The 22113-nt window shown below is 44.2% G+C and overlaps 1 protein-coding gene across 11 annotated transcripts in view; it reads left to right on the top strand.

Annotated features, from left to right (window-relative positions):
* Positions 1-22113, top strand: part of Ttc7b (tetratricopeptide repeat domain 7B) — a 215952-nt gene that overhangs the window by 62204 nt on the left and 131635 nt on the right. For 7 of the 11 annotated variants that reach the window (XM_085697829.2, XM_085697833.2, XM_085697836.2 and 4 more), the window contains 2 exons: positions 5144-5265; positions 6306-6329. In XM_085697829.2, the coding sequence (XP_085553955.2) occupies positions 5144-5265; positions 6306-6329 (146 nt within the window). The remainder of the gene's footprint in view (positions 1-5143; positions 5266-6305; positions 6330-22113) is intronic. The other 4 variants (XM_085697831.2, XM_085697832.2, XM_085697835.2 and 1 more) reach the window with 1 other exon arrangement.

The raw sequence follows: 22113 nt of genomic DNA on the forward strand, positions 1-22113 counted from the left end.
AATCTTTTATTGTATTGTATTTTGTTTTAATGACTTTGCTTTTGTCTTTAATTATGTGTCTTTGTGTCTGTGTGGGCTCATACATGTGAGTGCAGTATGTATGGAGGAAGAAGTAGAGATCTCCTGGAACTGAAGTTGTAGGCAAGTTGCTAGCTCCCAGACGTGGGTTCTGGGAAGCAAACTTGGGTTTTTGCAAGAGGAATACAACTCTTAGCCACTGAGTTTTATTATGGTTAAAACTTTAATGTTAGAGTGACCCCATCGAGGACTTCAGAAGTTTTCCACACTTCTATATTTCAAAAAAAATTAACTTACAAATCAAGATTAGGGTTCAGTTTCATACAGTAAATATGATTAAATTTATGTTGCAAATTTTAATGCCTCTTTGCGGTGGTTTGAACGAGAATGACTCTCATAAGCTCAGATTCTACTACTTGGTCACCAGGGGAGTGACACTATTTGAAAGTATTAGGAGCTGTGGCCTTGTTGGAGGAAATGTGCCACTGGTAGTGGACTTTGGGGTTTCAAGAAGCCCATTCCAAGCCTGGTGGTTCCCTTTTCCTGCTGCCTGCCTGTGGATCTAGTTGTTGAACTCTCAGCTACTTCTCCAGCACCTGCATGCTGCCATGCACCTGGCCACCATGCACCTCATCCCATGCTCAGCCTTGATTATAATGAACTCTGAGACTGCAAGCCAGCCCCAGCCCCAGCTAAATGCTTCCCTTTATGAGAGTTGTTCATATGTGTTTGTGGCCATGGTTCTCCTCACAGCGATGGAGCACTGACTAAGGTAGGAATTGGTACGGGGGCGGAGTTGCTGTAACAGGTCTGACCGTGCTCTTTGTTGACCAAATGTTGACTCTGGAACTCTGGACTAGAAAAGCAGTTGAGTGCTTTAAGTGGTGCTTACTAGGAGTGTGGAGGACAGTGGTGCTGAGAGAGTGTAGATTTTGATGGCCTGGCTCGAGAGGTTTCAGAGGAGAAGAAAATTAATAAGTGGCCTAGAGACCATTCTTGTGATATTTTGGTGATAATGTGGCAGCTTTCTGCCCTTGTCAAAATAAATAAATAAATAAATCTGCCTGTGGCTAAAGTGAAAAAAGTTCAGATCAGTAATCTTGGTAGAGGAGATTTCAAAGCAATCTACTATTGTCTCTGCCTTATAGTTATTAGTGCTCAGTCTTATTAAGACCTGTAACGAAAAGGAACAAGCTGAGCAAGGAAAAAAAATTTAAAATTTTGAGTTTTGAGTGTGAGTCCATTATAATCACGGCTGGCCATGGGATAAGGTGCATGGCGGCCAGGTGCATGGCGGCATGCAGGCAGGCATGGCTGGAGAAGTAGCTGAGAGCTCTACAACTAGATCCACAGGCAGGCAGCAGTTTGAGGAGAAAAGGAGCACCAGGAAGTGTAACGGAGCTAAGTCCAGTGCTCAGGGAGATGAAAGTTTAAAGAAAAGCCTAATGCCGAATGGATTAAATGGAGTGGTACCCTTAAGGCAAGATCCCATCCAGCTATGCTTCCAAATTGTAAAAGGAATTAAAGAAAACCTTAAGCCGGTGGTTCTTAACCTATGGGCTGCAACCCCTTTAGAGGTTGGATGACCCTTACACAGGAGTTATCTAAGACTATCAGAAAACACAGAGATTTACATTATGATTCATAATAGTATCAAAATTACAGTTCTGTAGTAGCAACAAAAATAATTTTATTATTGGGGGTCACTACAATATGAGGAATTGCACTAAAGGATCTCAGTGTTAGGAAGGTGGAGAACCACTGGCTTAAGCAGTGGGGAAACCAATAGAAGGCTGACGCAGACACAGTTGAAAGAGGGGGTAAGTTGCAGCCCTGGAAAGTAGCAGAATTTGGTGGCTTTGGCTTCATGGTGCCCACATTTGGCAGTTTGGCATCAGGATACCTTAATGAAGAAGCTGCAGGACACATCCTTAGGAACCTCACCACTTCAAGAGGATCAGGCTCTCAGCCAGCGTGAGGAGCACTTTGGTGTGGGAAGACCACTTTGAAGCCAGTGTGAAGTGAAGATCAGCTTCAGGGGGAGCTGACACCCGAGTGCCTCTGTACCGCATCGCCAGCATGTTCACGCACAGGCTTCCAGTACACCACATGAGCTAGTCAGTGCTTTCTCACAACATGAATTTGCGTTAGACAGTTTTGCCCAACTTTAGTTTGTTGTTAGTATTCAGGGCATGTACAAGGTAGATTAGGCCAAGCTGTGATGGCCGTTAGGTGTATTAAATGCTTTTGTAAATTATGATACATTTTTCAACATTAACCTGTTGGAAGCTGAGGAGTTTCTCTAGGAAGGATTATACCCATGACTAAGAGATGTACAGTTCAGGAAGCATGCTGACATAAAGAAACTGTTTCAATAGATTCAAAGAAAGCATTTGATAAAACCCAACATCTTTTCATGGTTAATGGGAAAAGACAGCCAACAGTCTAGAAATGGGTGGGAACTTACTCAACCTGGGAATAGGGTATATTCCCCCAAGATCTGAAACAAGAAAATTAGTTTTTTAATTACTTCATTTGATATGTTACTAGGAATTCTTCCCTGTGTTTAGGCCAGCAAAAGCAATAAAAGACATCTAGACTGGAAATTCCTTGTCAGATTTGCAATTGTATAGACATAAAATCCACACACACAAATCTGTCGAAACTAGTAAATAAATCCAACAAATGGAATATGAAGACTAGAACACAAAGTCATGTGTTTCTATACGCTAACATGGAATGATTATAAAGTTAAAATTACAGCATATCTACTAATATCAAAAGACTAAAATCCATAGGAATTCATGTAGCAAAAGGTGTTAAATAGAAAACGATTTCTCAGCAATTGAAAAGATACCTCATACTCATGGATTGAAGCTCTCAGTCCATTAACATGGTAACTTCTGGAAACGGATCCAGTAACAATCAAACTATGATCCACTTTTTTGAAGAAGGTTCAGAAATTTATGTGAAATTTCAGGTAAGCCAGAACAACCAAAACATGTCTTGAAGTCAGTGAGTCATGTTGGAAGACCTGTACAACCTGACCTCTGAACTTACTACAAAGCCATAGTTACCAGCTCTGTACATAGGAAAGAGTGCTGCTTGGTGGTAAAGTGATTGCCCAGTGTGAACAAGGACCTGGTTTCAGTCTTCATCACCAAAATTACACCAAACTAAACATAAAAAATAGGCTTTCTACTATATCTTTATCTGTCTGTCTGCCTACCTATCTATCCAAACATCTCTCTCAGTCAGGCATATTTACATAGCAATATGAAAATGGTGATATAACGAAACTGGCAATCTTAAATCTAAAAATAATAATATAATAAAAGTAGATGAAGAAAAGTCAAAATAAAAAGCATGAATATACTAATCTCAACATCTGTGTCGTGTCATTAGTTACCATAAAAAGTTGAAATATGAAGGTAAAAAAATAATTGTCCCCCCTTTTCCCTTATATGTGTATAGTTTTTATACACACATACTAATGCACATATAGTATAGTAAATATAATAAACTTAGTATTTAACTTTACGGGAATATTTAATTAATTATGTGAACAAAATTATTTTTCTGGGACAGGAAATATAACTTGGTGATGGGGTGCTTGCCTGACATATGTAAAAGCCAAGCTTGATTCCTTCTGCTGGGAAAGAGATTTCTCATCCCATGACTACTTCAGTTACTTCTGTCAAGTTATAACTAGCATTTATAAGATGGCTTCTTTTTTGTAAAATGATTTTGTCTCTGCTTAATATGTATGTGCACAGAGATGTGTGCATTGTTACTCAGCAGATGTTGCGTGGGCTATTACTTTATGGTAGAATTATAAGGCAGTTTTTAATTTTCTTTGGACAATGCTGAATTACTTTTGCTTTTGAATAATATAGCATTTCAAAAGTAAAGGCCATTGTCAAAAGAACTTGAAGGGTAATTGGAAAGTTGCAGAGTTGTTGCATGAGTCTGGAAGCCAGAGGAAGATCTGGATCAGAAATTAAACTGCAGAGTTGGTCACATGCCGATGAGTTTTGAAACTCATAGAAATGGATGCCGTTATCTCAAGATAGACATAAGAGAGAATGGGGAAGTGCCTAGGACATGCCTCTGTGCATCTCTGTGACCCTTGACTTGACACATTGGAGGAGGAGAAGACTGCAGTGGAGTGGAAATGTCTTCCCTGCAGGAAGAAACTACAGAGGTGGGAAGGGGCTGGGGACTTTTGCTAAGGTGCAATGTAGTGTAGATACAACCATCTGGATTTTGTTCTCCAATGGTGGCGCATTCTTTCCTTTGTACCCAAAGGGAAGTTCGTAGCTTAGAGAACCAGCAATCGCTTTTCTTTGGAGAGTTAATTCAAAGCCGTTGGGAGCTGCTGACTTTCAGAAAACGTGAGCAGCATGTCTGCAGAGCACCTGTGTGGTTTTTAAGTGCACTGTGAGTCTGATCCTCTCTGAGACATGCTTTGTTCGCTGATGTGTGTTTCCAGTTCACTCTGCACTCATCTGATGAGCTGGCAGCCTTTTCTGTTCTGTTTTTTCAGAGCTAAAGATTTAAATCTTTTCAACCTGGTTATTCATGGCACAAGGTATTTGTGGCACAAGGCCATGCTCAGGAGGAAAGGGAGTGAACGTTTCTTCTTCAGCTCTTTCTCTGAGGATAGATGAGTGCTACTCAGTCTCCCCGCCTGGGCCTACAACCTGGGGAGTTTGTCTTCTGCTGAATTCCACAGTTAGTGTCAACTCTGTCCCTTGCTGGCTCTCGGTGGCGGAGTGCCTGCCTGCCTGACCAGAGCCACTGGTAGATAATGACTCGCTGCTCTCTGCTGAGACCTGGTTCTGCTTGACTCAGCCTCCCTGGTAACATGTCGGCATTTAGCAGAGATTCTGTTTGATGATTCTGTTGACCCCATGCTCTGAGCTCTCTGCGCCAGCCTTCTGCAGGGCTGCCGGATGCCCCTGGGACAGACGTCATCCTCTGCTCACACTGCTCCTGGACACTGTGTCTGTCTTTGCCAGATGAAGTTGGCTGTTCAAGTCCTATATTGTGTTTGGAGCTAGGGTTTGAAGGAAGGTGGCATTGATCTGTATTTGATTAGTTTTCCAATTCTCTCCCCTTCTAGGTAATACTAACTAATATTCAGAACAGAAGCCCTAAGCCTGGCCCTGCTCCCCACGATCAAGAACTAGGTTTTTTCCTAGAAACAGGACTTCAGAGAGCCCATGTCCTCTATTTCAAAAATGGGTAAGCTTTCTTTTTGTTGTTGCGTTTTAAAATCCACTCCCTAATAAGGAAAATGGTCTTTTAATATGCTGTCTCTGGTTCTGGCGATTTTAAGTATGAATTACAGAACTGGGGAGGTGGCTCAGCAGGTAAAGTGCTTGCCTCACAATCATGAGTACCCAGATCTACACAGAAAACCAGGCATTGCCAATAATCCCAGTTCTGCGGAGTGGAGACAGGTGGATCTCAGGGGTTAGCTGGCCAGCCAGTCTAGCCTCAGTAGTAAACTCCAAATTCAGTAATAGTCAGTGTCTCAAGAAACATGGTAGAGTGCAGCAGATGCATGCTCACATACACATGCACCCACACACACACATGCATGCTCACACACACACACACATGCACCCACACACACACACATGCACTCACACACACACATGCTCACACACACGTGCACTCACACACACACACATGCTCACACACACATGCATGCTCACACACACACATGCATGCACTCACACACGCATGCTCACACACACACACACACACACACAATGTGCTACAGTTGGACTGTTTTATAAAAACGATGAGCATTGCTTCTCTCCGTGTCCTGTTCATCTGACTCTCCTGACTTCCTGTGAGGTTTGGAGGTGGGAGAGGAGACAGGAGGACCCTTGGGTGAGTATGAATTCCCAGTAGGGAGCTCCAAGGCTGGGCTAGTGACTCTGCTGGAGCCATGTCTCGGATGCCCCTCCTCCACGTTAATGGCGCTTCTTCTCCACCTCGTCAAGGAGACTCCAACACACAGAATCCCTTTCAATAGTTTAACAGTTCAGAAAAGTGGATTTTCCCTTCCCAAGAGCTTTCTGCACACGTGTGTGATGGCCAGGACCTTTTCTCCCCAGACCGCCTTTGAGACGCTTAGAAGGGTTGCAGAATGTGGGTGGAGAGGATGACTCTAATGCACTGACGTCTGTTTTCCTTCTGTGTTGTTCTTGTGAGAAATGTGCTGATTCTGTTGCCATCTCTTCAGTTGTCCTTGTTTTGACATTGTGCTGCAGGATAGATGTGCATGAAGACCCACAGTAGGTATCTGGTTTCTCCCTCGGCTTTGCATGGGAGGCCTAGAGGCCCGTCCCCTTCCTCTGGGAGCAGTAGTCCAGTAGTGCTTTGAATGACAGAGGAGACACAAGTCCCAGTCTCTGACACAGTGAACATTGGAGCCCCCTATCTTCATTTTCAAGACCTTTAAACCTTGAGGTGTAGCTCTCAGAAGGGGTCTGCCTGGAAGCTCACTGCTGTATGTACCCATTTTTGTATTTGTTGAAAGTGAATCAGTAGTTTCCAAATTGTGTTAAACCCTTTGAGAAGGAAGGCCCTCTTTGCTCCAGAGTTCACTGTTTCTGCTCAGCATGGCCTGCCAAAGACCACAGCCAACATGCCAAGATGTGGATAGCTTGGTAGCCTTGGCATGAAGAGGCTTTCAGGTCTGATGTCATCTGCACTGACTGAGACTGCCTGAGCAGTGGGGCGTGTCCCTAGTCTGTTCGCTCTGCTTCTGCGAATGGAGGGAGAGGGAGGGCACAGGGAATGTTTTTCTAGTTGTCTGTTGAGTCCCCTTTTCACAGTAAGTGGCGGCCATCACGAAGAAGCCCCAATCCTTGCCTTCTCTAATCTGTGGGATGTACTGATATGGTTCCACTGGGGGTCCCAGGAGCCAAGTCAATACCTTCTACATTGTAGAATCTGTAGGAAGTGCCTTCTGTGAGACTGCCGATGTGGACTGGACAGCTCATTTTGATTGTTGAAGCCTGTTTGGGGGAGGTGGATGGGAATCAGGACTGTTTGGCTCTGACCTCATCCCCAGAATGCTGGCTGCCCACTGCATACAACTAAAATGTATTAATGAAAGGTTTGCACGGTTACATTCTGTGAATTGCATCCTGATTCATTTCCAACACATTTGACTTTACCAAAATTCGAGGAAGTGCCTTTGACACGGCTGTCTGCGCTCGCTTACCTTTGAAGCCTTTCTTCTTCTTTTTTAATACTTTCATATTCTCTGTGCTCTGCAGACCAGGTACTCTGAGGGCTCTTCCCATCTGCAGTGTTCAAAGGCTGCACTTGGCCACACTTGAGAGCTACTAAGTATGTGGAGGTGGGAGTCCTGTTGAAACCTCGGTGGATGTTTGCACTAGTGGGTTCGTGGGGCCTTAGGGTCAGCTGACCCTGGACATTGACCCCATGGAGGAGCTGCTGGCCTACGCTCTAGGCCCCTGCAGTTCTGTCCTCTGGTGTACTGCTGTTCGTCACTTCTCCTTCTTTACGCTTTCCTGCTCGGGTGAGCAGAGTGGTCTTTTAGTGGGAGGAAAATGCAATGTAGACGACGTTTGTCTTAGGTAGAAATAGATAAACATCTTAGAAATTTACTCAGATCCACACTTAGCGTCTGGGTCGTTTTTATGTACTTACTGAGTTATGGGGATGAATCTTACCTTTTATGATTTTCCATTGTTCCAGGAGTAACTACCAAACTAGTGTCCTCGAGCATCTTCCTGAGAACTTGAGAGCAGGAACAGCTCCCTGTCCTGCTGCTGTCTAGACTGACCAACTGTCTTCCACAGGTCCTCTTGCCACTGTCCCAGTCTCCGTGTCCTTGTGAACCTCTCCCTCTCCCCACCCCCTCTGGTGGTGCTTCCCTTCCCCTCCCTCCCTCCCTTCCCCTGTTGACATCTCGGCCTCCATCACTCCCAGCCTTCCTGTCTCGGGAGGCCTTGGATGTGGCTGGACGTGGAATGAACTCACCTGTCTTTCATATGTATTTCTCTGATCACCCTGGTTAGCAGTCACAGCCTATTAAGAATAAAAACATTGCTGGGTGGTGGTAGCTCAGGCCTTTGATCTCAGGGAGGCAAAGGTAGCAGATCTCTGAGTTCAGGGTCAACCCGGTCTACAGAGTGCGTTCTAAGACAGCCAGAATTACACAGGAAACCTTGTCTCAAAAACAAACAAAAAGCCATTTTACCAGCTGTGTGTGGTGGTGTGTACCTGTAACCCAGCTTCTCAGAAGACTGCAATAGAAGGATTGTAAGTTCAACCTGAGCAACAGTGCTGTTCTGTCTGAAAATAAAAGGGTCTGAGCTGTGACTTGGCAGTGGTAGGTGTAGGAAGCCTGGGTTCAACCCCACCAAAAGAAGTTACCTGCCTGCCTGTCTGTTTGTCTATTTCAGCTGACTAACCAGCTAAAAATGTGACAAGATTCGGGCTAAGTTGGTTGAAGTGGTGTCTCGGAGAGAAACAGGCATCAGGTGGTTGCTGGGCTCCATAGGCCAGGGTTTGGAGCTGGACATAGGCAGGTCGCTTCCCGCAGACAGCACCAGGGGAACAGCTGAGGTGAGTCCTCACTAGACAGCACAGCCAGTGGCAGAGGATGGGCTCACCCATGCTACTTCCCTGCTTCAGAGTCACCAGAGACGCGTGGCTTGGCAAACAATGGCGTTGCAGGGTGGGGCAGTGGCAGTCATTCACTGCAGTTCACTTTGGGCTATTCAACCATCTGTTGTAAACCAGGCTAGTAGAGGACATTTCAGGCAATTTTGCTTTTATCAGCAGGGTACCTCCCCTGCTTCTGAATTGGTTTTAAGCAGGGAGGGTAAGCACTGGCTGACATGACAAGGCAAATGTCTCTTAGCACTTGGGAGACAAGCCTCTTAGGTTGTGCCATTAGCTAAGATGCATCACTCTCTTAATGGGAGTCCCTGAGTCAAAGAAAGCAGAGTGGATGATGCAGATTTGGAGCTCCCCTGAGGTGCTGCAGAGCAAGAGCTTTTGGAGTTCTGTTTTCACAGAAAACAGCAGACCACTAATCTCTATTAAGCATGGGTTAATGGTCTCTGATAATCTTGTTGACTTTTGCAGAGTGTTTAGCTCGGCTCAGTGTAGCCTAGACATAGAAGGCTTAAGACAGAGCATCAAGGCGAGTGGGGTGGGAAAGAGTCAGATTTGGAAGCTTGCTTTTGAGTCCGTTCTGTTTTGATAATGCACCCTGAGGGGCAGCATCAGCAAGGAAGGTGGACAAACACAGACAAGGCCTGAATTCAAGTCATAAAACTTGAGTTTTTATCATGTTGTTATTAGTTAAATCCCAGACAGTGGAATTAATGAGAATAGTGGGTGAAGAGAGAAGTGTGGTCTGGGAGCCAGCTCAGGGGTCTGCAAGGGAATAGGCCAGGAGGAGAGCTGGTGGAGGAGCCAGCAGAGGCAGGAGGGAAGCCATGGGGAGCTCTCTGTGAGAGCAGGGGAAGTGGTCACCTGCTCAGTGTTAACAGAGTACTGGGGAAAGAAGAGCATGGTGAACACTGGTTCAGAGAACAGAAGATGCTGTCTGTCACCTTGAAGACTAGGTAGGGGCCAGAGAGGAACCTGGACTGGAGAAAACCAGGAACAGATGATGCAGGAGGAAGTGAGCTCATGTAGTCAGCCACCTCAGGAAGCAGTTTCCTGCAACACTTCTTTCCCCAGAATTCCTGCCAGTAGAAATCCTGCTGGCTGGATGGGTAGTAGAAGGATGATGGGAGACCAAATGCCGGTGAATGGTCGCGTACCTGTTCCTGGGATAAACACCATGGCCTGGAGAACTTAGAGAGGGAAGGGTTCCAGAGGGAAAGTTCCCAGTGTAAGGGGAGCCTGGCAGCTGGTGGCTGGAGCAGGAAGCTGAGAGACCACATCCTTACCCGTACACACCAAGCAGAGCTGGAGTGGAAGTGGCAGGAGGCTGTACACTTCCTGTGTACAGAGGCCCAGCTCAGGGGTATGCTTCCTCCAACAAGGCTCCACCTCCAGAGAGGTCCCGCTTAGTTTCCAGGCGTCTGCTGAGACCACACTGGGTGGTACCAAGCACTGCTTCTGGTGTGCAGGTCACGGTCATTTGCTGCTTTGTGGAGCCTGCACATTCCCAGAGGTTCATATCGCTGACTGGTGGCAAAACTGAGACCTGCCTCTGCCCCGACACTGGGCACAGTTCTCGCCCCACTCAGACTTTGATATCCATGCCAAGTAGGTGTCCTAGTCTCTGAGAGCGTGGCCTTTTTGCACTGAAATTTGGATTTTTAAAGCACCTTAGATGTAACTATTTATGTAATTAAAAAGAACCAATCAAATTCTGTTTTATTTAAATGTGGGTTTGGGTCTGCTTCATCCCTTCATGCTGTCAAGACTTGATTATGGAAACAAAGGAACCCTTATCAATTTTGATTATGAAACTCAAAATCCACTGTTCTCTGTGATGAAATAAGGTCATACGTACTTACTCTCAGTTCTCCACAAACACTTAGACTTAACTGCAGGTGTGGCAGAATCTTGTTCCTCCAGAAGCTTTCTCAGTGCTGGGGAGTCATGCTGGTCTGTCCATGTCTGTAGAAGGATGGGGTGGGTCACCATAGGCTTCTGAAGTAGGGAGGTGCTGAGCTAACTGGCAGTTTAATTGCACCTCCTAGAGGCCCTTCCCAGAGTGAGAGGGTTTGCCCAGGTATACATTGCCTCCTGCCTGCCATTAAACAACTAGAAGCTCCTGAAAAGTGAACTGCTGGAGGATTTGTGTAGGTGTTTTCTGTTTCAGTGGGGCCCTGGTGTGTGTGCGTGCGTGTGCGTGCGTGCGTGTGTATGGGTGCGTGTGTGCGTGCCTGCCTCGTCTGCTTGTTCGTTCACTTATCTGTTAACCTGTCAGATCTTTGTATGTTAAGAACTAGGGTCCAGATAGCAAATGGTGCCTGTGGAATTTCCGTTCCAGCAGGAAAATAAATAATTACAAATAGACCAAGCCTTTTAAGAAAGGGGAAAAAGAGACAATACTATATTTTCCTTCTTTTCTTCTTGTAGATTTTTCTTTAGAAGAAAATCATATAATGTAGTGCTTTAAAATCAGAGTTAACTTGATGTTTTGTTAACATTTACTAATAACTCTTGTTGTAACTGAGGTCGATTGCCCTGGAGAGCGCTCACGTACCAGCGATTGTGTGCTGGGGGGATGTGGGGAAAGGATGCCAGGAGCACATGGCGTAGGCAGGAGTGTCAGATTGTTGTGACAGTCACCTGCTAGCCTAGTGCTGACCAGCTCCTGCCCTGAGCTCTGGGATAAGGTGGCAAGCAGCTAGACATGCCCCTTGCTTTCAGAGAGGATTCCCATTCATCATGTCTTAAAATAGCCACAGTACCGAGCCGTGTTCAGATGGATCTGCCCTAGATTTGATGGTCTGGGGGAGTTTGCTTTCCTTTTCTGAGCAAGTGAGAGGTCCGCAATGGGCCAGTCGCTAATGAGGTAGGGCGAAGGCATGAGTAATAGGGCCTCAGGGGCATCTTGTCCAACCAGGCCAGCCTGTTTTGTCTGCTTTCTTCCTCTCTCCAGCATTTATCTAATCAGCAACAAATCACTATGAACAGTGCCTCTCAGAGGCTCTGTCAAATACTGACCTATCAGAGTAGTGCAGAGCACACTCGGTTCCTATCCTAATTAGCTTCAGCTATGAGTGTGATACCACCTATAGTCATCTGAGGGAATCTCGACTGAGAGATGACCTGGGTCTTGTGGACCTATACTGTATCTGTGAGGGATTGTCTTGACAGATGTGGGGGAGCTCTGGGAATCACCATCCCTAGACAGGAAGGTCTGGACTATATAAGGAAGCTAGCTGAGCATGAGCCTGGGAGCAAGCCTGGGAGTCAGCCAGCAAGGAGCGTTCCTTTACAGACTCTTGAGTTCTTGTTTCAGTTCCTACCCTGACTTTCCCCAATGATTAGTTGTGACCTGGAAGGATAAGCCAAATAAACTGTTTTCACCCCAGATTGCTTTTGGTCAGAGTGTTTTATCACGGCAACCCAAAGAAAACTAGAAGAGGACCCATCAGTCCAGATGTCTGCACAAGAGTCAAGAGAGCAGCGTCAGGATGTATTACCCTGTGGATGTTCCTTCACCAGGCCTTGGCTGTCGAGGGCTGCTTTCTGTCTCTCTTCTGTCAGGCTCAGAGTGAGGCTGACACTGAGGAAGTGTGCTGTCTGCCTGGCCTGGGATTTTCAGAGCCTTCAGTAGCGTCTGCTGAGTGGAAATGGTACCCAAAGCCATTATATCCGCCAGGTTTCTGCAACTCCTCCTGGTCCAGATGTAAGTTATTAATCAGAGGTCATTACTATAGATAGTATGTAATGTTATCTGGTAACATAAATGATATTTTTCCTTTATTAGATGTCCAGGGGAAGATAATTGAAAATTGACCCAAGGCCAAATTCTCAAGCAGCAGAAGGAGTTTGTTAGTTCTTTGTCCAGGTTGTTTTTTTGTTCTGTTTTGTTTTTTTGGATTGTTTGTTTACTTGCTTGTATCTGCCTCCATTTATTAAGAGATACTACTTAGGCAGGAACTTTTCACCGTCTTGTTTGGACAGATCTGCTCCTTCAGCAGTGCCTGGCTTTTAGACTGGGTTAGCTATGGCTTGTGGCTTCCTATCTCATTATTGTACATCTTCCTTAAAAGCAGTTCATTCAATGTGTCTTTGTCAGCAGAGATGCTGAGTGGTGCGGTAAGAGGAGCAGGGGAAGAAAAGGTGGCCTGGACCAGCTTCCTGGAGCCTGGGCTTCACTGCTTAGCTGTGGACAGCAGGTGTGTTGAGGTCACTGGGTGGTCCCCTGAGCAGTTTACATTGTTGAAGGAGGATGGAATGAGTTGAGTGTGTGTATCAGTTACCATTCTGCTGCAGTGATAAAGCAACATGACACGAAGTAGCTTAAGGAAGAGTTGATTTTGGCCTTTTGTTCCAGAGGGCTAGAGTCCAGAGTCCTGAGGAAGCCATAGCAGCAAGAACAAGAAGCTGAGAGATCACATCTCAACCACACACAGGAAGCAGGAAGTGCAAGCAGGTAGTCAGACAAGGCTGTAAATCCTCAAAGCCCACGGCTAGTGACATATTCCCTCAGGCATTGCTCTGCCTCCTAAAGGTTCTGTAACTTCCCAGATAGTGCCACTGGGGACCAAGTGTTCAAATACATGAGTCTATAGGGGGCATTTCCCTGCAAGCTACCGCAGTATCAAAGAGTTTCCTTGACTCCAGGAAGATGAAATATATTCTGGTATCTTTTGCTCTCTACCCTTCCTCTGAGGTTGGAGGATGTCTGTGATAATACTGCATTATTATAAAGCCTCAAGCAGGCCCTGATGGCATCTATTCTTTCTGGACTGTGTGGACTTCTACAGTAGGAAAGAACTGCCATGGCTATAGTGCCCAAGGGCATTTGCTCCCATAGCTTCTAACACCCACATTTTTTGAAGCCTTTAAGCATGCAGTTGAAACCTTCTGGGGGTGAAGTTGGATATAGAGACACATGAGACTTAGAGTGGCCTTTGTAGGCATGTCTCAGGAATAGACCATTGAAAGAGGAGTTCACGGCCTGTCTGGGCAAGAAGGAAGCCAAGTATTACCCTTGGATCCTGCCAGACTGTAGGGAGCAGTCCTGGTAATTTAGTGATGTACACAGAGTGGCCATCGCCGTTCCGGCTCTTGCCCAGAATGAACCTCATGAGCCTGCTGCCTTCCCTAGCTCAGGTGTCAAGTACATTAATATTTTACAGGGAGAAGGGGACAGAGGCCCCACTCCTCTCCAGGGATAGTTCCCCTTTTCCCCCTCCATTGCCATTTCCCTCTCCATTCTTGTTTTGCAGAAATATTTTTAGCCAACACTTAAAGCTATAGAAGGAAAGGCCAAGCAACCCTCAGAAAATGAGTGCAACATACTGAGATAATTTATGACTTTTCTTAGGTTTTACTAGAAATTTTTATTAAAAAGAGGCGGGATTGTCCATTGTCTTACAGGCCCCTTCATTTTTATTGATAGGACAGTGTCAGCTCCTACTCTGTCCACCAAGAAGGAAGCCTGTGTCTCTGTTCTCCAGGCAAAACCCTGCTTCTAATGAGAAGACTTGAAGACTAATGAACGAGTGTTTTCAGTTGACATTTGGTATTTCCACCTTCCCCTCTATTTTAGGTTTACATTTTCAGTTGTTATGCACAGTGCTTTTGGTGGTGATTCTCTGAGTTGGCTTGAACACACTGTATCTTTCTTCTCCATCTTTTTCCTTCTGCCTCCTTTTGGCATCGTTTGTATCCTCGCTGTCTCTGAGCTGGCTGGTTGACGGGCCCCAGTAGCTGGTTCCTTTGAATTTTGAAATGGCTTCACTGACTACAAGTTCCAGTCCTACTCCTAGCCCCAGGCAACCGCAGGGCTCTGCCTCTATGTAAATATAATTACAGCGTATGTAGTCTGGTGTATTTCACGTCTTTCAATATGAAAATTAATCTATACTGTAGCATGCATCAGAACAGCATTCTTCTGTGTGTGCATGCATGCCCGTGTATTCGTTTGTGCTTGCCTGTGTGTACAAGTTGATGTGTTCGCTTGTGTGAATGGATATGTATGTGTATGTGTGTGTGCATTCAAATGGAAGTCAGAGGACAACTTTGAGTATCATTCCTTAGAAGCCTTTCCTCAGGAGGTCTCTCAGTGGCCTGGAACTTTACCCTGTAGGCGAAGCTACCTTGCCTGCAAGCTGTCCTGTCTCATTGTTCTGTCTTACCTTTGCTGAATTACAGGTGAATGCCACTGTGTCTGTCTTGTTGCATGGCTTGGAGGGACCTGAGCTCACACTTGTAAAGCAAGCACTTTACTAACCAAGCCATCTTCTGGTCCTCGGATGCAAGTTGTCCTTCCATTGTATCGTTAGCTACGTGTTACTGACCCATTCACCATCTGATGGACAGTCAGACTGTTGTCATTTATGGGCCACTATAGAAAATGATGCTGTGAGCATTCGTGTATAAACCTTGGGGAATGTTTTCATTCCTTTGTGTGCATTCATAGGTAAGGAATTGGTTAAGTTTGTTTAGTTTTTTAGGCAATCAATCAGCTCTTTCCAAAGTGACAATTTCATTTTAAATTTACACCAGCAATTAACAAGGGTTCCAGCTTTCTTTCATTCTCTTTAACATTAGATTCTGTCAGCTTTTTTAATTAGAGCCACTGTAATAAAATTGTCATATCATTCCTTTTAATGTGTGTTTACTAAAGAGTAACAATATCAGCAGCTTTCATGAGCTTATTAGCAATCCCTTTGTCTTCTGTGGTGCAGTATCTGTTCAAAGGTATCTACTTAGACTTTTGCTCTGTTTTCCATTGGGTTTTCTTATTGAGAGGTAAGACTTCTTTACACATCCTGGATTTCAGATAGACATCTTGTGAGTTTTTTCTGCTTGCTTGTAACTTAGACATTCATTTTGAATGGTGTCAAGTAAAGAGGGGAAGCTTTTCATTGTGATAAAGTCCAAGTTATCATTTCTTATTTTATAGATCATCCTTTTCATATTATGTCTAAGAAAATATTGTCCAAGCTAACCCATATGTCTAATTCCAGAAGCTCTCTAGGTTTAGCCTTCATTTTAGGTCTCTAATCTACTTTGAGTAATACTTGCTTATGGTATAAGGTGAAGATCTAATGATGTTTTTGCATGTGGACTTCCAGTAGTCCAAACACTATCTGTTAAAAGCCTATTCTTTTTCTGTTGGATTGCTTTGATACATTAGTGGGAAATAACCCCACTGAAAAGATGTTCTTTATTCATTAAGTACTATGAATCCTCTAAATTTATTCTTTTTCAAGATTATTTAGGCCGTTCCTAGTTTGTGTGTTTGTTTTGGGGGTTGTTGTTGTTTTGAGACGGGGTCTTTCTATATGTAACCCTGGCTGTCCTGGAACTTGCTAAGTAGATCAAGCTAGCCTAGAATTCACAGATATGTCCGCCTGTGTTTACCTCTCAAGTGCTGGAATTAAAGGCATGTATCAACATGCCTGACTTGTTTTTGATTTTTGACCTTTCCATGTAAGTTTTAGAGGTAACTCGCTATTTTTCTACCTCAACAAAGATTGTCAATTTTGGTGAGGACTACTGTGAATCTATGGATAAATTTGGGCTTCATATGTGCATATTAAAACCTAAAGTTTACAGCAACAGATGCTTCCATCCCATGGTTCTCCATTTAGAATGGCTTTGATTTCTCTAAAAAAAAAAAAAAAAAAAAAAAAAAAGAAAGAAAGAAAGAAAGAAAGAAAGAAAGAAAGAAATGTTTTGCTGGGCGGTGGTGGTGCACACCTTTAATCCCAGCACTCAGAAGACAGAGACAGGAGGATCTCTGTGAGTTCGAGGCCAGCCTGGTCTACAGAGCAAGTTACAGGACAGGCTCCAAAGCTACAGATAAGCCCTGTCTCAAAAAAGGAAGGAAGGAAGGAAAGACGGAAAGAAGGAAGGAAGGAAGGAAGGAAGGAAGGAGACACTGAACATTGGCCTCTGTCTTCCACATCTTCTTGCATACATATGTGCACACACACAATAAAAAATAATTTTAAAGTGTATTTTATAAGTAGCTGGGGAGATAGATAACTTCTTTTATAATGTACTTGCAAGGAGTTCGATGCCCAGAGCCCATATTTAAAGGCCTGACTTGACGGTCTGTGCTTGTAACCCAGAGAGGTGGAAACAGGACAGTCCCTGGAGTGTGCTCTGAAGCCAACCTGGCTGAATCTACAAGCCTAGGGCATAATGAGAAACCCTGTCTCAAAAGTGTTAAGTTGTGTCAGCTTCTGAGGAGCTCACATCCTTTGGTCTCCACATGTGTGCACACCAGCACATGCACACGCATCCCACCACTGCTGTTGATATTCTGTAGTGCCCAGTGTGCAGGACTTACTTTTTGTTGTTGTTGTTGTTGTTGTTGTTGTTTTGAAACAGTTTCTCATTGTAGCTTTGGAGCCTGTGCTGGAGCTAGCTCTTGTAGACCAGGCTGGCCTCGAACTCACAGAAATCACCTGCCTCTGCCTCCTAAGTGCTGGGATTAAAGGCATGCGCCACCACCACCCAGCCAGGTTTTACATTTTTTTAAATAAATTTATTCTTGAGGATTTTTAAAAATTCATTTTAAAGCTGCTATGAATAGAATTGTTTCATTAGGCTGGGCCGTGGTGGCGCACGCCTTTAATCCAAGCACTTGGGAGGCAGAGGCAGGCAGATCTCATATATATATATATATATGAATTGTTTCATTAATTTCATTTTCAAATTATCCTTTTTATTTTATAAAATATTGAGCTTTTATATGTGGAAAAACTATATAGTTTAAATACAAATTTGATAATCTCATTACTAGTTCTTTTTAAAATGTGTTTGTGTGTTTATGTGTGTGGGCGCATTGCCAGAGGACAGCTTGTGGGAATCAATTCTCTCATTCTCTTGTGTGATCATACTTGGATCACACCTGGAGATCACACTTGGGTTGTCAGGCTTGCCAGCAAGTGCCGTTACCCTCTGAGCCATTTCACCACCTTCCTTCATAGCTCTTCTTTAAAGGTGACTTAGGTTTTTTACAGATAAGATTATGTCATCTGTAAAGATAAACAGTTTTTCTGGTCTTCCCAGATCTGTATGCCTTTCTATCTTGCCTTATCTCCCTGACAAGAATCTTTGGTCCCATGCAGAGTAGAAATGCTGACCACAGACATCATGTCTTATTTCTGGTCTGGAGAATAGCTTTAATCTTTATCGTTACATGTGATGTTAGCTACAGCTTTTAATAGATGACTCTTTCTGTCATAGCTTTGATGTGAAGTCTGACCTGTGTAATATTAATAGACATTCCATTTCTCTTCTACAGTTTACAGTGCTCTGTGTTTTATGTGCTGTGACTTTCAGCCTGCCTGTGTCTTTGAATGAAATAATCTCTCTGTATCTCTAATATGTAGCATATTTGGTGTTGCTTTTTCTGTTTTGATTTTTTTAAGACAGCTGGTTTCTTTGTGAAGCCTTGGCTCACAGAGATCCACCTGCCCTGCCTCCTGGGATTAAAGGTGTGCTCCGCCACCACTGAGCCTCAGTGTTGCTTTTTTAATCCCATAAACTTAACTTGGTTTTTCAATTAAGTATTTAATCATAATCTATCTGATATAATTATTGAAATGGTTGACTTTTGTCTATGTGTCTTGTGGGGGGTTGTTCTTTGTTTCTGTTGTTGTTTGTTTTTGTCTTACTGTGTTGACCAAGATGACTTGTGACCCTCTTGCCTCAGTCACCTGAGTGGTAGAGCTCCAGATGTGTACCACATGTCTGGCTCCTGTTAGTTTTTTAGCTTTTTTTTTTTTTAAAAAAATGAATATACTATGGATTATAATATGCATGCTTATTATCACAATATTTCTCTTATATTAGTTACGTTTTTATTCCTCTGGTATGCATGTGGTCAGAGGACAACTTATAAGACTTGGTTCTCTTCTGTCTATCATGTGGGGTCCCAGATAACAACTCAGGTTATCAGGCTTGGCAGCAAGTACCCTTACCTGCTAAATCATCTCGCCTAGCATATTCCAGATTAGTAATGACTTAATTTACTCCAACATAGTATCATTTTCTCCCTTTTAAAAAATTAATTTTTCAAAATTTATTTTATGTTTATGGATGCTTAGCCTGTATATGTGTCTATGCAGCATGTGCAGGCATTTCCCACAGAGGCCAGAAGAGGGTGCTGTGTCCCCTGAGACTGGAGTTATAGAAGATCATGAACCTCTGCATGGGTGCTGGGAATCAAACCTGGGTCCTAACTGCTGAGCTTCTCCCTTCTTTGTGACGTTATTAGTGTCTTTATGTCACAGACACAGCAATACAATATACAATTTTCCCTTTGTGTCGTCTTCTTAAAGTAGAAGTTTTAGCGAGAGAGAAATAAGGAAGTGATGTAGTCTTTTCTGTTTACCCACATAGTGACATTTAGCTGCTGTTATTAGCTTATTCCTGGGGATTCATCTTACCATCTGCTGACATTTCCTTGTAGACTGAAGGGCTTCCTTAAAATTTCGTGTTGGCCAGGTCTGTACTTTACAAATTCTGTCACTTCTGTTTTTTCAGAGCATGCCTTTCCCTGTGCTAGTTTCAGGGACTTTTATTGAACGTGATGGGCAGTTTTTCTTTCAGCACTCTGGATCCATCTCCCTAGAGCCTGATAAGAAGTCAGTTTACCTTCCTGCTCTCCCCTAGATGGGGTAATTATTTGGGTGCCTGTTCTGCCTTTATTTGGGGTTTTGTATAATATGCTGCTCTTCGGTTGTCCTCAGTCTCCATTCTGTACATTGAGGGATTTCTGTTCACCTAGCTCAGTGCTTTATTCTGTCATCAAAAGCCCCTACTAAGCCTGCCTACACTTCTGTCTACTGTAGGGAATTCCTGTGTGTAGTCATTTGTTTATTTATAGACAAGGCCTCATGTAGCCCAGGCTGACTTGAACTCAGTCTCCCTTTTTCGTCTCTTTAGTGTTTCCTACCAGCAAATGTACTACATCCGCCGTGTTTTAAGTCTTTAAAAGTCATTTCTATAAATCCTTTGATCATATGACTGCTATGTAGAAGTCTTCATGTTGGCCAATTTGGAATGAATTTCTCTGAGCATGGATTATACTTTTCTATTTCTTTGTATCTCTCATAGTGGATACAGTCAATGTATAAATGCACATAGTTCATGAATTTAAAATGCAAAGAGAATGCTGACATCACCTGCAGAAAGTGGAGGTGACTTACAGACTCCCAGTAATTAGGGTTAGTAATGGTGTTCTTAGTTTGCATCTTTGTCTTGTAAGTTAGAGTAAAGCAATTGGATAGTCATGGATTCCCTAATCTTATCATCCCTTGTGTCCTTGAGAACTAGAATTCTTAGCATACAGATGTAACATAGAAATGGCCAAAGGAAAATCATCGTCATAAGTTTGAGTGATTGAATTGGAAACATCAGTCAAGAGGTATTTGTAAGGTTTGGGTGGGAGTAGCTGACCAAGGTGACTGACCCATTGGCAGTGAGCATCCTTGTCTCCTAGACAGTAATCTTGAAATCCCATATCCCAGTAAAGAGAAATTTTATTCCATTCCACAGGTATTTTCTGTCCCATTGAGTCTTGTATATCTTTACATGAGTCCAGATATCTAAAAAGCTGTTGAAGTCCTCTAAATAATGTGATGAGGACTTTGTCCAAATATGAAGTGATTAGAATTTCAGCAAGGCTAGAAGTTACAACAGGAATATTTGTTTAAGTTCATAAATCCTCATTCAGGGAACTAAGTCAGTATCTTAGTTGGGGTTTCTGCTGCTGTAATAAACTCCGTGACCAAAAGCAGCCTGGGGAGGTGCGGGTTTGTTTAGTTTACATCGCATCACAGCCCATCCTCACATGAAGGCAGGGCAGGAACTCTATGCCGGAACCGGCAGACAGGAGCTGAGCAGAAGCTATGCAGGAGCACTGCTTTCTGGCTTGCTCTCCGCTTTCTTAGACACCTTTGGTCGTCACCTGTGGCTGTTAAAGGTCTGTTAGGATAGGGTGAGCGGTAATAGTCTTTCCTGTCATATGCTTGCATGGTGATTACAAGAATTCCTGCCCTATAATAAACCCCAATGATAAGTTTGCTTTCTGTGGCTTTCTTTTGTACAGTATTTTATACAGGAAAAAGCTTAGAAAATAACTGAGGGGTCAGTTAAAAGTAGAGCAGAGCAGACGCCAGAGAGGGCAAGAATAAGAGCAGGCGTCAAGGTCCCATCAGCTTGCCTAGCTGCTGCTCAGGACTCTCTCCGTGGTCTTTCCCAGGTTTGTGGAGGACATGAGTTGCTGCCTGTCTCAGCAGGTGGGTGGGTGGGAAGCCACATGGAGGGATGGGTAGGGTCATCTCAGTGATGGCAGATGATGGCGACCAGCGGTTTCTTGGTAGTGACATTGTCTCGGGATACGTTCACTAGCAGCCAGAGGGTAGGCATCCAGCTGGCTCTGCTACTGTCCCAGCCTGTGGAGACCAAGCTGTGCCCAGAGGAGCAAGGCTTGTGGGTTCTCTCAGAGGAGAGGGTGGCTCGAGTGAGATCATGCCGCAGGCCTTTCCTACCATGTGCTGGGAAACCTGACCACCTTCTCCAGGTCTGACTGCGAGCTCTGTCTAGGGAGAGCACCGTGTGGTGGAGAACATTCTCTAGAAGCTTGTCCTGGCAGTGGGCATGCAGACTGCATCTCCACTATCCAGTCAGAGCAGCGTCGGGTTTGTCAGCTGACCCTGCCTTCTGAGCAGAGCCCTGAGGCTGAGACCATCCAGCTGAACTCTCCCTCGTCCTCCTAGCCCTAAGGTCTAGCCTGAACTCTTCTTCTTTCTGATATCCTGTCTCTGGAGTGAGCTTGGCTTCGGGTTGTAGAAATTAACTGTGTTCTCCATTTTGCGGCTGGCCTGTCCACATGATAGGGCCTTCTTTCTGCTTTCTGGCACTAGAACTATACTGGGCCTGGGTTTAGTCCCACGTCTTCTGGTCTTTTGTTTATTGGCTCGGTGGCCATGAACTTTTTTTTTCCTATCTTCATGTGTAAAACTGTGCTTGAGAAGAATTTGATACAGCATATAAAGGAAATCAGTTTTGATTTTTGCAATGTTTATTATTAAACCAAACATCTTAGTGCCTGTTTTTGGCTTTCAGCCAGTAAATGTTTATATGTGCAATAGAGGGCCAGATGGCAGGTGGGGGAGTTGGCAAATGGTTGGGGGATGCGAGGATGATATGTTTTAAGAAGCAGGTCAGAGCTCTGGGGTGCTGTCTCCTCCCCATCAGGCAGAGTCACTTGTTCCTTTTCTCAGGTGAGGAAAAGCAAGACAGCTAGTGAGCCATCCTTTCTTCTTCCTGGCATCCGCTTCTTTCCTCCCGGTCCATGTCTCCAGGTGTCTCACATCCCATGCTCCCTTCCTTCCCTCCCTTCTCATGACCATCCTCAACCTT

This window comes from Myodes glareolus, chromosome 11, assembly GCF_982192425.1.
Source record: "Myodes glareolus chromosome 11, mMyoGla1.1, whole genome shotgun sequence".
NCBI classification, from domain to species: Eukaryota; Metazoa; Chordata; class Mammalia; order Rodentia; family Cricetidae; genus Myodes; species Myodes glareolus.